Below are 16458 nucleotides of genomic sequence, written 5' to 3' on the forward strand. Positions count from 1 at the left end.
ACCTAGCCATGTTAAGAGTTGGTGTGGCACATGCTGGGTGCAATCCCCAAGGGATTTTGATAGTTTAAATACTTTCGAGTTGGAGTCGCTTAACCTAGTCCCACAAGTCACAAACAAATTAGCAAACAAAAATAACATGATTCCAATAAAAAAATACCATCACATATTAAACAACTAGATTTTCAAAGTTCAACACATTTTTCCAAAATATCACCTTATCAAAGAAAGGGATGGATGAAGTATTAGAGATTAGGAAAATAAATGCACTACCATCACATATTAAACAACTAGATTTTCAAAGTTCAACACATTTTTCCAAAATATCACCTTATCAAAGAAAGGGATGGATGAAGTATTAGAGATTAGGAAAATAAATGCACTGTAAATGCCATTTGATGAGATCAAATATGGGCTACATTTGATGAGATCAAATATGGGGGGTTGGGGATTGATTGTTGGGCAAAATACAATCACATATTAAACAACTATATTTTCAGAGTTTAACACATTTTTCCAAAATATCACCATATCAAAGAAGGGATGGATGGAGTACTAGAGATTAAGAGAATAAATGAACTGTAAATGCCATTTGATGAGATCAAATATGCGGGATTGATTGTTGGGCAAAATACCATCACATATTAAACAACTATAATTTCAGAGTTTAACACATTTTTCCAAAATATCACTTTATCAAAGAAGAAAGGGATGGATGGAGTACTAGAGATTAGGAGAATAAATGAACTGTAAATGCCATTTGATATTTACATTTGATGAGATCAAATATGTGGGATTGATTGTTGGGCAAAATACCATAACATATTAAACAACTAGATTTTCAGAGTTTAACACATTTCTCCAAAATATCACCTTATCAAAGAAGAATGGGATGGATGGAGTACTAGTGATTAGGAGAATAAATGAACCGTAAATGCCATTTGATGAGATCAAATATGGGGGATTGATTGTTGGGCAAAATACCATCACATATTAAACAACTAGATTTTCAGAGTTCTAACACATTTTTCCAAAATATCACCTTATCAAAGAAGAAAGGGATGGATGGAGTATTAGAGATTAGGAGAATAAATGAACTGTAAATGCCATTTGATGAGATCAAATATGGGGGATTGATTGTTGGGCAAAGCTGCATACAAGTATATGAGTGTAGGGTTCAAATCAAAGTATCTTTACTCTGGCCTAGTACGTATCCTACGAGTCGAGCATATATAGTCGTACAATAGCAGAAGGATATTCGCTAGCTAAAATGTTACAAAACTCAACCAGCAGCAATCAAACACACCCTGCTGGAAAGGCGTGACAAAAATAGTACGTCCCATTAATGAACATATGTGGTGGCCAAATGGAGAAAGGATGACATGCTGACTGAGAAAATTTCCAAAACGACAGTGGGTAGTGAAGCACACCCTTTCGGAGGACCATGACAAAAACGACATTGAACACCATGGCGTCAGACCAAACAGTAGAACTCCTTGGTTGCAGGTAGGTCGCGTTCATATACGTTGCATATACATTACCAAAATATCAGATGACTGCCGCATGTCAAGGTTGTTAAATTGAATTAGGTGTTATAAATAACTGGCATAAGGCCAGATTTCCTGTAAATAGTCTGCTTAATTCAAGGCTCAACAAAAGATTCTGGATTGTTAGCAAAGATAACAAAGGAAAAAAACAAAGCTCCTTTTTCCTGGTAAAGTTATCCCAAGTGTATCCCCATTGCTCTTGATGGCAGTTTTGTTCCTTGATTTAGTTGACAAAAATCAAGGTTGAGCATTTGCATTGGTATAAAACAGTTCATCCTCGATGTTGATCTTTTAACGAAACTTTAAATTTACAACCAGCACTTCTGTGACATGTTTTGAATCATAAAATACCCAACCCAATTTTCGAACTTGTATTCTCTAATTTCCGTTTCTAATTCAGAGGACCAAATTAGAGTCAATTTTGGTTAAAAACATTCTAGGCTCCTAAATTATGCAGCATAAACTTATATTTCAGAGCTCTAATACCCTTGCTGTTGAGTTCTGCAAAGCCATAATTTCAGTAAATCCAATGTCAAAAGTAGCTGGACAGAATTTCATGATTACATGTCGAGAAAAAAAACAGGCATTCGGAAACACAAATTGACATTCAATCTCAGAACAAACAACAGTTATGGTCAGAATGAGAAAACAGAAAAGCCGTTCCAAGGAGGTGTGCATAACCTCTAAAAGCTTTAATTTTAACAGGCCACTCAACTAAATACAAATGGTAACTGGTCTCCAGAATGTTTGACCAAAGCTTCATTTTTTGTGAAGACCAAACTGGAAATGGACGCCACTTACATATTTAAGAGAGACTGATATCTTCACAGACAAATCTGAAAAACAAGGGTTGCTAAATACAGACTATTCTTGGCTTACCAAGTGCCCTTTATTATGTGTACTAACCTATACGATGCCTGCAAACTATCCATTGCAATTATGTAGCTCATAACTCACATGAATTTTGCCCCGAGTCCTCAACTAACAACATATTTATAGATATTTGAATATCCAGAGAAATTAGGTAGCTCATATCTAAAATTAATTCACAAAAGACAACCGTGTCTATATTCATGTTCCCGAGTACATGATAAAGCATGTTCAGCCACTCATACTTCGAAAATTAAAACACTCGAGAATGTACTTCCAAATAAACACTTTGCGCTTTAAGACAACCAGATCATAAAATAGTTCCTCAGTGTGAATTGTATTTTTTCATCCATTCACCATTAACTATCACTCCCATTTTTAAATCAATAACAGTTCTGACATTTTCACCATTAGCTATCACTCCCATTTTTAAATCAATAACAGTTCTGACATTTTCTTGTGTCTTGTCCAGATATCCAGCACAATTTGACCAAGTGGATGCAGTAAGCTTCAATCATTAATTGTTTACCTATCCATGCCAGTTTGTTTCATTTGGAACAGCTCGAATAATTACCACAGATACTCCAACATCTATGCAGCCATAATGGAAACCATTTGCACAGATCTAATATCATCCTCCAGAGCCAAATAAGTTATAACCCAATACCATCATATCATCCTTGACAGTAAAGTTACAATATATTTTATAATTGTAGAAATTGCTTTCATTTACTGTTCAACATTTCAAATCAGCCATCAAGCATTTGATCATAAAAGTTTGAAAAATTATTTCATTCAAGGGACTTTTTAGTGTTTGAACTTCGAAGGCAATTTGAATAATTCCTTTTATCACCAGACCTGGCACCTTCTCACATATAGGGTTTTGTTGATTGATCCATGGACCACAACACATTTTAGAACATCAGCAAACAATAAATGTTGCATGTCCATTTTAGCCATAGATTACCCAACACAAAATCTAGAAATCAATAAGCTAATACATGAGGATACATTTTAACTCAAGAGACACCCATGAAAAGTGAGCATATTAGTTTTATATGCAATAATTTGCACAATGACAAAATGAAAAACGTTATATTGGAGAATACGCTGTTCATCAGCTCAAAATTGAGCAACCAAAGCATCATAATAACATACAACTCAATATTTAATTTAAAGCTTAGGAGCCACAGGTAACAACATAGCATAAACATCGGATTCATATTGTCTGGTAAGAATATACATAGAGAACTTTGCATGGAAGGTGTCTAATTCACATTAACGATTTATCTGTCTCTGCCTTATTATAGCTGGAATTGCTAAACAAAGCTGCATTCCTGAAACATAAACTATATGGCTATTGCCTATCTACTTAAGTTTCGGTTCCTTTCAAAGTGACTTATAATGAGGAAAATTGCTACTAGTAAAGTACGTATCTCTATCAAAGATCGGAATTCAACTGTTGTCAAGATACTAACTAGCTAGCATTGAATCCAAAAATATTTGACATAGTTTGCATATGTGGTTTATTGTGTGAAGTGCAACTCCATTACTCCTGAGCAACTTCTGTTGTATGGTTGGCTTCGTGAAGAACATCCTTAGCCTTCTTCGCCTCTACTGAATCTTCCAAAGGCTCATCGATTTCCAATTCCCTTGTAATTTTAGAATCAGAGTCGTCCTCCATATCAGCATCATCAGCTATTGAGTCAACCCCATTTTCCTTAGGCTCTACAGCAGCTTCAGCTTGCTCAGCAACCTCTTTTGCATTATTTTCAGTCAAACTGCTCTCCGCTTCAGGTCCATCGTTAGATGCACCTTCAACGACTTCTACTTCTTTGGGGGCAGTTTTCTTAATCTGACCAACCTTGACATATTTTCCCATAAATTTGTACTCCCAATCTTGCAGGGCATCTAATTCAAATGGACCAAGACCTTCAGTATCCCCGGTTAAGTCCTTTTCTTCAAAAGACATCTTTGCCAAGGCTCGGCTAGCATCTTTCTCAGCAAACAAGGCATATGGACCACCTGGACCATAAAACATTCTACAATTCAAAGCAAACATGTTAGAACTTATCCCTCTCTCCCTTCATACACATGCACACACAGATTAACGATTAAGACGTAATAATGCACAGAAAAATAAACACAATCAGGAAAACTGAACAATGAACAAGATAAGTGCCAGTCCTGAGTTGTAGGTAAGGCAGAGACAGTGATAAATTGGTAATACTTCTAAATTCTTTCTTGACAAATACTACCTACAAATGTTGATTGACCTAAAAGTTTATAAATATAAGCATATAAATATCAATAAGTTTTGAACAAAGACAACTAATACTATTTATCTCTATCCTAAAAAGTAAATGAGATCTTAAAGTTCTCATAGACAAAACATAACTTGACCCATGTTAGAGTAACAGCACCAGGAGAAAAGCTAAGAGAATCCAATCAGAAGCTGACTAATTGTAAATAATCCATGGCATTCTCGTAGCTAACATGCATGCATGAAAGACGATTAAATCATCAAGCAACCCTACAAATTAAAAACATATGCGTGAAAGATCCAAATCTATCATAACCTTTGATGCAAACAACATAGAATAATAATTAATCCCAAAAGAACAATTAAAGCAAGGAAGCCTTGTTACAAATATGTACTAGAATGCAGAGGTTCAAACACATTCCTGCAAAACCCTTAAAAATAAAATCAAAACTCCAAAAGGGAATGCACACCCCAACAGGAATTCAGTAACAGAAACACCGTAACTTACTTGGGGTTTATTTCTTGCAATCAGAATCATAATCAAAAACCAGAGATATCATTGGTTTCCATAACACAGCTGAAACTAACATTTCCACAACCTTCAACTGAAGATCAACTTCATTGGAGTTTGTAATTTTCAGAGGCATGTGACCTCAAGTCACACAAGCTGGAAAGTGGAAGCCTAATTAACGTTAGGTTACATTTGAACCTCGAGAGCCAGCTCAAAAAGAAAAGTAGAAAAAGATAAAACAATCTTGACAAGAAGCTAAGATCAATTAGTTCAATTCAATCTATACATATAACAAGAAATATAAATTAATATCAACAAGATAATTCAATGCATCCAACATTCAACATCACATGTTCACAAACACTTCCCAAAAGGACACCCCATAATTTGAAAAAGATTTAAACCCGTGAAATAAACCTCGCCAGGGACTCTTGGCAACCAACCATCTAGGAAAGAAACACTGTTATCCAAATTCCATCGCAGAAATAATTAGTGAAACAAGAACATGCAGAACCCAGATACCCCATAATGCGACAGGCTTTAAAACCACTGAAAATTAATCCATCCAGGGACCATCGGCAACCAAACAGGCATGTAAAACACTATTACAATCCAAATGCCAAACAAAAGCTAAATAAAGAAATAACCGACAAAATCAAAAAACATACATAACCCAAATAACCCACGATGTCACAGGGCTTAAAACCCTTAGAAATTAATCCACCCAGAAACCCTTAGGAACCAAGCAGCTGCGAAAAATAACTACTATCATCGAAATTCCATCAAAAATTAATTAAAGAAACAAGAAAAAGTATACCCAGATCAAAGAACACCATCACAGATGCCCCATATCATGACCAGCCTTACACCTATTAAGATTAAGGTAGCCATTGACTTTTAGCAACCAAACAGCCATGAAAGACCACCTTTATTATTCAAATTCGATCCAAAGATAAATTACTGCAATAAGAAACAGCATACCCCCTTAAGCAGATGATTGCCATGTCAAAGATGAGAAGGTAGAAGGACTACCTGGATTGGGACACATCATAGATCTGGCCCTTGATGGCCATGAGCAAGGGCTTCTTTGGATCTGAGCCATCATAGGCCTTCAACTCTTCTTCTGTGACTTCACCCAACTGAACTGGAGGGGGGAGAGGTTCCATGACCATGGATTCCCTGCTAGCATGCTGTGGAGGAGCTGCAAACAGGCCGCTTACAAGGTTGTAAACACCGACTAACACAGCCACAAGTGTGAAGAATGTCACTGGTGAGAGGCCTGTGTATGCAGGAATAGCTTCCATCAAGGCTCCCCATAGACCCATTTTGCCCAAGATCCAAGAAGGGGTGATTCAGAATTGCTTGCAGTATTCGATAAGGGATTAGGTTTTGGTCTGATTCAACACAAAGCCTACAACAATGCAACAGCTACTGATGATTTTACACGGCATAAATGAAAACCAAATTGCTAAATAAACGCCCTATGCTCAAATCAATAACTAGCTTGCAATAAGACAAGGCACGCGCAGAAAGGTATCCAGTCGGAGTATTTATAGAGTGTTGCAACTAACACACTCGCATTCTTACACAAATTGCAATTGCGAAGGTCACCCGAGGCTTTTTTCAAACAGCTAAGGTCACTGGGGATCACCTTGGGTGTTTTTACAATCATTTTTAACTACATGGGTAGGATGTCACCATGTGGGTTTAGTCCGAGTCAAACAACCTTCTCAGCTCAATGTACATTTTATATTTCACAGCGACGCAAATGCCCTTGAATCAGGGATGGAATTTGACATGTAAATTGCCGGCATGAATTAGGGATGGGAATTTGACATGTAAATTGCCCGCATGTTAAAAAATAGTAAAAAAAAATTACAATTCATCAACATTCTTTATCAAAATGGTCAAAATAGATGGTAGAATTGCAAAACTTATGATGGGTGTTTTAAATTTGAAATTTCCACTTTAGTTTGAATTCTCTTTTTTCCAGTGAAAACGCATGTCAAGGTGTATTACCATCTCCATGTTGGGTTAAAAAAAATATGAGGGTGAGTATGTATATGAAAGGTGTAAAATATGAGGGTGAGTATGTATATAATAATTATTTTTTTAGAGGAAAAAAAACATCATGGATTTATATAGTGATAGATATGTTTTATATCTAAAACAAAGTGTTAAATATTAGGTTTTTTTATTATAATTATTAAATATATTGTCAAGTTTTAATAAAAATAATAGTTTTTGTTATCGTTGTTTTATGAAAGTTTTTTAATTAATTTATTATTTTTATTTTATAAATAGATATTCGTGATTATTTAAGTTTTTTTTGTAAGTTTTGTAGATTTTTCCATTTTCATTAATATATAAGCAAGTTACAACTACATAAAATTGGTTAGGTGGCCTCAACTTGCTCAACTGGAAACCAAGTTTCTTGGCCACCTAATAGCATGATAAATTATCCAATATCAAAAAGTGATAAGTCTTTCTATCCAAGCTATATACGTTTGTATATCATGTCCTTGCCCATATTCTATTTGTCTATAAATATATATGACTTCAAATTGAAAAGTAAAAGCTATTCGCATAAGTACTAATCAAAAATTAAAAACTAGCTAACATTCTAATCATCTTGCTCAGTAGAGGCAGATTCAACCGGAGTCGGATCCTTGGCATTGGAACCAAGCATCATTGTCTGTGAGTAAAGACATGGGAAGTGTTTCTCAATGCGGCAAAGGCGTCCATCCTATTTTTGCATTTGGAATTGCAACTTCTGGAAATCCTGTTTGTAATTAGGGAAGTCTTGCATTGTTGTCGCCATGCTCACTGAAATTTGCTCCAAGGCCTTGCCCAGGAGGCTTTTCATAATCCAATACAGGTACAGGGTCTGTTTGAACTGGGTCACTCACCCTCGAGTATGCCCAGGGTCCGACACCATCGTGCATCAATCCTCCATCTCTATCTCTGTCGCGCTCGCCTGGCGGTTCAGGTCAACTTCCCATTCCTCAATCAAACTTCTAATCTCTTCATTGGTCCCCTCTTGGTATGCATTGGTCGCTTCATTAATGAGGCTGGCGACCGATTTCCTGCCACGTCTCCCACCCGAGGAACTGGGCTCTTCCTTTTGCTCGATCGCCCGAGGCCTCCTACCTCGGCCCCTAGCCTTCACTGCCCTTGCCATCACAACACAATCTCGATGCTTGGTAATGAAATGGGTGTTGGCAGATCCCTATGCAGGTGAGGGTGCGAGCCCAGAAGCCCTTCGCACCCAAGAGAGCCTACCTCTCTATGCACCTGCCATGGGAGAAAGAAATTGTAATTGACTTAAAATTAAACTTTGTCTCTCTGCCACTCGCAGACCCTGCAGCCAATCGAAGTCCTCCAACCCACCCAGGCATTCAATCTCTTGACCCCTAGGCCCATTTTCATAACAACCAGAAACAAAATTTACGAGCCCATCATAGCCAGCTTCAGCAACATTATAACAATTCCCAAACCCAGGGCGACGCAACACCTCAACAGTGACCCCGCAGACGCTTCGACACAGGCCATGGGTGTGAAGCCCAGAAAGCCAGCTAACCAAGTCATTACCATGTCGGTACCACCAGTTATGCAGGGATGCAGGCTTCCGTTCAATCCCATAAAAAACAATAAAGCAGACCCTAAATGTAAAACTGACAGCAACCCAATCCCAGACCCCCTGGTCTTTGAACCAAGCCAGACAACAACATTCCCTAAGGTTGACACCCTTGTCCCAGATCCCAAATAACCCCATTCGAGAGAGGAGAATTTCATAGCAAACCGACACCGAGGTTATTCTGGTGAGGATAACATACTACTACTAGACTATCGACGCCAGATGCTTCCACCAACCCAATTTACCCCCACCCACAAACAAATTGTCCCCATGCAAAACCCAATCCCAAAACCAGACACTCAGATGCATGGAGGAGGGGGAGAAAAAGCAGTTTACATACTAGATTACCCTCGCCTAGAGCTGAAGAGTCCACCATCTCTTCTAGAATCGCTGCACTTCATTGTTCGTGAGTCCCTCCTCCAGAATCGCTGCACTACAATCGTTTGGGCACAGAAACAACCTACAAACCTCTCGGAACACTTGCCATCGAACTCAAGCCTTAACATAATAACTCTGCCACCTTCCACTACATTGATATCCTTATGCATGCAGGGAGCCACTACACCCATCGCCTCGAGCGTGTGGGAGGTGGTGGTGGTGTACCTCGACGTACTCGGCATTAAATCTGTCTTGATGGGATCGCCCTCCGGCTCACACACCGATCAAGAACGTGATTATTTACGTTATTAAAAAGTTTGTCACATAATTAACTTCTAACATTATTTCATGTTTTGAATTTTTGTGAACCCTATTTCCATAATTGTCTTTCTTATTTACATATTTATCATAAACTTATTAACATTTACAAACCATTCAACTTACATAATTAAACTAAAAATGTTTTTTAAATATTCATAATTTAATTATTAATTATTAATTATTAAATTTAATATATATATATATAATAAAAAATATATTTACTATAGATTAAAAATATATATTTAATTAATAAAGAGTGATGTTTATTAATATTAACTATCACTAATATATTGGCATTAACCATCTATAATTAATGCAATGTATATATTGGCATTATCCATCTATAATTAATGCAATGTACTCGTATCAACATATGAAATAATAACTATTACTAAATATATTTTTAATATCTCTACAAAATATATTTTTAATATTTATACAAAATATAATAACATTATTCAATGTTTATATAATGGAAAATAAATAAATTTTATATAAGTAAGAAGAAATAATGTAGGATTGATATTATAAGGGGTGGTTTTTATTTTTATAAAGAAAGTATGAAATAATATTTATATTAGTTTTTTAATCTTTATATAGTTTAAGTGAGTTTAATGGTTAAAAACATGTGTTTCTTTTTAAGAGGTCACAGGTTCAAAACCAGAGGGGTAGAGTATGTACGATTTTGTAAATTTAATAGTCAAATCAATGCGCGAATGTGGGTCCCTTGTCCCACAAACAAGGGGGTCTCATACACCAATTTGGTGTCTCGAGGTGACCTTAAAATTAGATTATTATTATTATGGCAATGAAGTAGGTTCAAAACCAGAGGGGGTACATTTGTAGACTTAATAGTCAAATCAATGTGCGAATGTGGGTCCCTTGTCCCACAAACAAGGGGGTCATACACCATAGTCAAATCAATGCGCAAATGTGGGTCCCTTGTCCCACAAACAAGGGGGTCTCATACACCAATTTGGTGTCTCGAGGTGACCTTAAAATTACATTATTATTATTATGGCAATGAAGTAGGTTCAAAACCAGAGGGGGTACATTTGTAGACTTAATAGTCAAATCAATGTGCGAATGTGGGTCCCTTGTCCCACAAACAAAGGGGTCATACACCAATTTAGTGTATCGAGGTGACCTTAAAATTAGATTATTATTATTATGGAAATGAAGTAGTATAAGTGTGGTATATATATATATATATATATATATATATATATATATATATATTATTGTATTAATTCAATATTGTAGAGATGTTATAATATATTCATATTTAACATTTTAATTTGATTACATACAAATAAAAATAGAAATAAAATAAAATAAAATAAATAATTATTTTAATAATTTAATTATAATTAATAATTAAACTATCTTATATTCATCTTAATTTTCAATTTACTAAAAACCTAGAATTAAAATAAATCTAGAATGATTATTATTAAATTAATAAATTTTAAAAATATTTTTGATAATAAATATATTCTTATTTTACGAATTTTTTTTTACTTATTTTGAATAATATTTTATTAAAATTATTAAATATATATAACCAAAATTTAAATAATAATTATATAAATAATTTTAAAAAATAAATATTTAATATTTAAAATTTTAAAATTATATAAATTAAATTTTAAAAATATAATAACAAATTTTTAGTTTAATATATATGATTATTTCTTTATCGTATATCAATTTTTTTTAAATGAACAATTTAATTAAAAGTATATATATATTATTATTATTATAAACTACTTTCTAATATTCTATTAAATTTTATTATTATCATTATAAACTATTCTCTAATATTCTATTAAATTGAAATAAAGTTAAAAGAAATATTTAATTTTATGAATACAAAAAATTGGATAAAAGAAAGAGGTCATGGTTGCAAGTATGTACAAGAGAGGACAATTAAAATATATACAATAGAGGACACCAAAGAGGCATGGTAGAGATTAGTAAAACTCAAACAAAGGAGGATATTTTTATTTTTATTTTATTTTTTATATTTTTTTGTTTCTTCGAGAAAGAAAAACCAACAAATTTCTATTAAATAAAAATATGTTTATATATAGCATATGAGCCATTATAATCCTCATATTACATATGATTGATATCAAGATAGAGGGTGTGCAAATCCCTCAAAGAAACCCCATAGGTAGCACCATATATAGCCCAACAACGAGCAACCACTAATCATTCGAGCAACGTTGGAAGATACTCTGACCGACATGATAACGTGTTGGAAGATACTCTGACTCGTAACATAAACAACGTCAGAAGATACTTTGACTGGCAAGAACATAATATCGCCGGAAGATACTCTGACTGACAAGAAAACCCTAGAGATGCTCCGACAAGCTAAAAAAAAAACTAGGCATGCAAGCCTCAACTTCATAAAAAACTAATGTTGAACAACAATGTGGCAAAAAATAGCAGAAAAACTACACCCGAGGAAAACCCCACCAGAGTTGCAATCAAGCAAACAAGAGGTGGTGACGGCGACAAAACAAAACCAGTAGTAGCAGACAGGAAACAAACGACAATGGCCCTGACAGAACAAACACCACCTGAAACCCCCGCACCAACTTGTCCAGAGAAAAACCTAACACATCTAAAGGCGACACGAAACGACAACATGAAAACAAGGGAGGGTAGCAAGGGACCCAACTACTCCCCAACCAAATTGTCGAACAAAATGTGCTTTGAAAAAACAAGCATCAACAACTAGAAAGAATGGTAGTCATGGCGACATAAGACCCAAGCCGAAAAATCGACGGGATCCACTCCAACAAAACACGGATGCGACAACAGCAAAGTCTCCTGACGCACCAAATTTATCACCTAACAAAACGACAACCAAAGGTAAGGTTCATCGATGGCTATTGTTCCCCAATTGCCTCCCACTCTCCTTCAGGTTTTGTATCCTAGGTTCATCGAACAAGAGAGGATAGTTGAAGACACTCAATAGGTTAAGGAGAGTCAAGAGATCTTAAAACTTTTAATTTAAAATATAAATAAATATAAGTATTATTTAGTGTAATATATATATTTTTAAATGCCCATGAGGCATAGAATATACGACAATGGGGTGTATTGTTAAGTCACTATTTGATGTGAAGGTCAATGGTTCAAAACTCCATGGGTAAAAATCTAGTCATGTTAAGGGTTGGCGTGGCCTAGGCCAGATGCGATTCTTGGGTGATTTTGACGGCGTAGATGCCCCTGGGTCATGCTTTCTCAAGCCACACGTCAAGCATAATGTAATCTCTAATGAACTTAGACCACTTGACAAACAATATATATATTAAAAATAATATATTTATTTTTAAATTAATTATTTTTTCATCGAGATCTAAACATTTTGAATTGGTCAAATTACTTAAAAACAAAAATAAAATAAAATAAATATGGATCACAGAAACTGATATTCAATTAAAATAAAACTATTTAAAATAAAAGTATATATATATATATATATAATTTCTCCAGCCCACTATGGTAGAGATATTGTAATGTAATGTCTTATTTAACATTTTGACTAAGTCAAAATAAAATAAAATAAATAACAAATTAAAATAGCCCAATAAAAATAAATATGACCCATGGTATTCATGTGGAATATAACCAATTTAAAGCAGGGAATTAAACGAGTCTAGATCCATCTAAACTCTGGGTCTATCAAGCGCTTAGAGGGATCAAATCTCTTGAGATGCAAAACATATTTTAGAGAAAAGAAAAAAAGAGATTTGATCCCTCTAGGCGCTTAATAGATCCATAATTAAGATGGATCTAGATTGGTAATTGTGCAATAAAAATAAAATTGATTTTTTTTATTATTGAAAAATAACTTTGTATATATATATATATATATATATATATATATATATATATATATATATATATATATATAACTCTTATCATTGATTTTCACTCTAATTTTTTTATAAGATTAAAATTTAAAATTTGATGGAACTAAACCTCACACAAATTAATTAATTTACATGTTATATTTCGATTTATATTATTTAAAAAAAAAGAGAAGGAAGAGATCAATGATATAATTATGTAGATTCTTTGTAATTATGTGGTTGCGTAGAAAGATAAGTAATTTAAAAGGTAGAAAAAATTTAATTTCTATGAAATTAATTTTTGTTTGGAAATATACTTTATTTTTATTCTTTTATTTTTTATTGTTTTTATTTAAATTATTTTAAAATGAATTGAAAATTTTGAAAACAGGTTTCTATAAGTTGAAGTTCTATTGGGTAAAAGTATGAGTTTGAACAAAATTCTTATCAAATTTGAGTAAAAATATACAATTATAAATAGGAGATGGCAAATGTGGTGGGTTGATTGTTTACAATCTTAAAAGAAAATATGTAGTGACATATGCCTAGGGACTTAGTGAATTCATTAATAATCAAGCAAAATCTCTCGCCTAAGGACTACATAACCTTAAATCAATGCTGATTTGAAAACTCGTCATCATCACAAATTATTCAATCATCATTTGACAAGTGCAAACTCCATTCTCCATACATAGCTCAAGCATATCATGATGCATCTTTCTAATTCAAAGATTCATGAAAAGTGCTTAAATCCTTAAACACCTTAAAGAACACCATGGAAAATAAAGATGTGTTATTGTGGCCAGAAATGGTAAGTAAAAAATGGGGGCTCCTTCCCTAACCTACCTCCCATGAAATTTATCAACCCAAATTGTAGCATTAGCATACAAGTGGATCAGAAGGACATGTCATGGCACATTAATGTGGATGAGAGAAACTTTCATAATATTCCCTTCCCATGTACTCTTAACTTTCATAATATTCCCCATGTACTCTCCAATGATGCCTTTGTGGTTGGTAAAGCAAATTAAAGCATGGTGGAATGGACTTGCTTCACAAAGTTAGGTTCCTTATAATTGTTTTTAGCATATGTTTCTTGTATAGTGTGGTTTTTTAAGGTGTACCCATAAGCTCCATCATATCTTTATGTTTTTAGTTCTCTTTTTTTTTTTCAAAGAAAAAAGTAATGTCTTTTAGTATTAAAAACAAAAGATGTTATGTTTACGAGAGTTTTTAACGCCCATGATACAATCAAATATGGCCAACAAAACACAACAAGGTACAAAAACATCCCAAAGGCATAAAATAATGACAGAATTACCAACAGAGGATACAAAATCAATAGGAAGAACCTCGAGCTTATCATAAAACATAAAGACTAGCCCAAATGCCAAAAATAGAGAAAACAAGGACCCACAACCAAATTCAACCACAAAGTCCGACAGGAAGATTTAGAAAGGAAAAAAAAACAAGCCTTCATGCAAAAACTAAAGCCTCAAATCTAATGACAGAGCCTAAGACTATGCACTCAAACTGAATCTATCTAGTCAAAACAAAGATCCCACTCTTGGAAAGTCAATCATCCAGAGCATTATGTTTTAAAGAAATGTGGCTGAATGATATAGGGTTGAAGCATGCCTTCACGTTTTCAATTCTCTTCTACAATGGGTAGCAAATTGGTTTGTCCCAGGCTGAAGGGGTGGCATCAAGCCTTGGCCCTAGCCTAGAAGGCCATCACCACACTAGTCATTGTGCACCCTACAAAATTTTTGATCTTCATGGGTGCATCAAAGGTTTTCATGTCAATCTAAGGATCTTTAAGTAGCAAACTTCACCCCTCAACAACAGAGTGTCTTCTCAGGTTGAATCTCAATTAATTGAGAATGCAGAATTGGAAACAAGGGTGGTCATACAAGGCAAGCAAATCAAGAAACTCATTGTTGACCAGAACATGCAATATCCATTGATTCTAAGTTTAGCAAGGAACGCTCATTCAATGGTCTCTCTCCCAAAGCTCTCTATGAGGTCTATCAAGGTGGTTGCTAATGAGGAAAATGTGATGCAACAAAACTAGGGTCAAAATGGAATATAAGGATGCCATTGTGGAACTCAATGCAAATGCAACACAAGAAGCCCATGTTGGACATGTTTTAATTAAAAACCTAGGTTTTTTGTGTTTGCAAAATAACATTGTTACTAGGCCAATTAGGCTATATACTTGTAGGTTTTACAGTTTTGTAAGGAAATATATTAGAACAACTATGTTGGCTAACAAACTCTTCACAATTTTGGGATTTTTTGAATCCTTAATCTTAGGCTTTATCTATCTTAATTGTATTACTCTAAACATTTTATATTTCCTCATTTTCACCAAAATTTAGCGATACTATTATTAGTGAGACCACAATTTTTTGTTATTTAAATTATATAATGCATAAATAAATTAAGTATTGTGAAAAAAATTAAAGCACTTATATTGTATAATCTCAACAATTCAAATTTATAATTCCAAAAAAAATTAATTAGATTTTAAACAACAACAATTATTATAATACATCTCAGAATGCAGGCCTCTATGATTCATTATTGTATATCAAGCATCTCTGGATAAATCACATTGAAGATTTAAGGTCAACATGTTTCAAAACCAACTATTGTGATTCATCATAAAGACCATAGTAAATAGTTTGAAACGCGTCAACCCTAAAACTTCGATATAATTTATATAAAAAATACTTGATTAAAAAACAAAAAACAAACAAATAACATTAATTTTTTTTGCTAAATATCTAATTAACAAAATAAAATTTTCAATATATTTCCTAATGATAATTATTAACATCCACTCACACCCATAAAACCTTAATTGAGAAAATATTTGCTTACTTTTTAAACGAGAGAGATATCCCATTACTTTACCGTGGAATCATCATAATGGATGTACGATGGCCTCTCATCATTATTTTTCTTGTAAATTTATTAGCCATAAAGACCATGGATTAAGTATACCTTTGGTTGGTGGATGAATTATCGAAAGTCAAATAAATGGCTAACTAACATTAAAA

General features: G+C 34.0%; 1 protein-coding gene across 1 annotated transcript; it reads right to left on the reverse strand.

Moving 5' to 3' along the window:
* Positions 1 to 3616: 3616 nt before the first annotated feature.
* On the reverse strand, positions 3617 to 6802 carry LOC149164702 (membrane steroid-binding protein 1-like). Its single transcript, XM_089432157.1, has 2 exons — positions 6221 to 6802; positions 3617 to 4456 (listed from the first exon to the last, which is right to left on the reverse strand). Exons 1-2 carry the CDS (start codon positions 6511 to 6513, stop codon positions 3964 to 3966), a joined length of 786 nt encoding a protein of 261 aa, XP_089288283.1. The 5' UTR covers positions 6514 to 6802; the 3' UTR covers positions 3617 to 3963.
* Between the last annotated feature and the right edge of the window lie 9656 nt (positions 6803 to 16458).

Source organism: Pinus tabuliformis, chromosome 5_1 (genome assembly GCF_031772625.1).
Source record: "Pinus tabuliformis cultivar Carrire ecotype Pingquan chromosome 5_1, CPIR1, whole genome shotgun sequence".
In the NCBI taxonomy this organism is placed as follows: Eukaryota; Viridiplantae; Streptophyta; class Pinopsida; order Pinales; family Pinaceae; genus Pinus; species Pinus tabuliformis.

Bases quoted from the DNA above. Each gene is read 5' to 3' on its own strand.
- LOC149164702 (XM_089432157.1), bottom strand. From the start codon at position 6,513: ATGGGTCTATGGGGAGCCTTGATGGAAGCTATTCCTGCATACACAGGC. The intron at 4,457-6,220 runs GTAGTCCTTCTA...TTTGAATTGTAG, and splicing joins TATGATGTGTCCCAATCCAG to AATGTTTTATGGTCCAGGTG.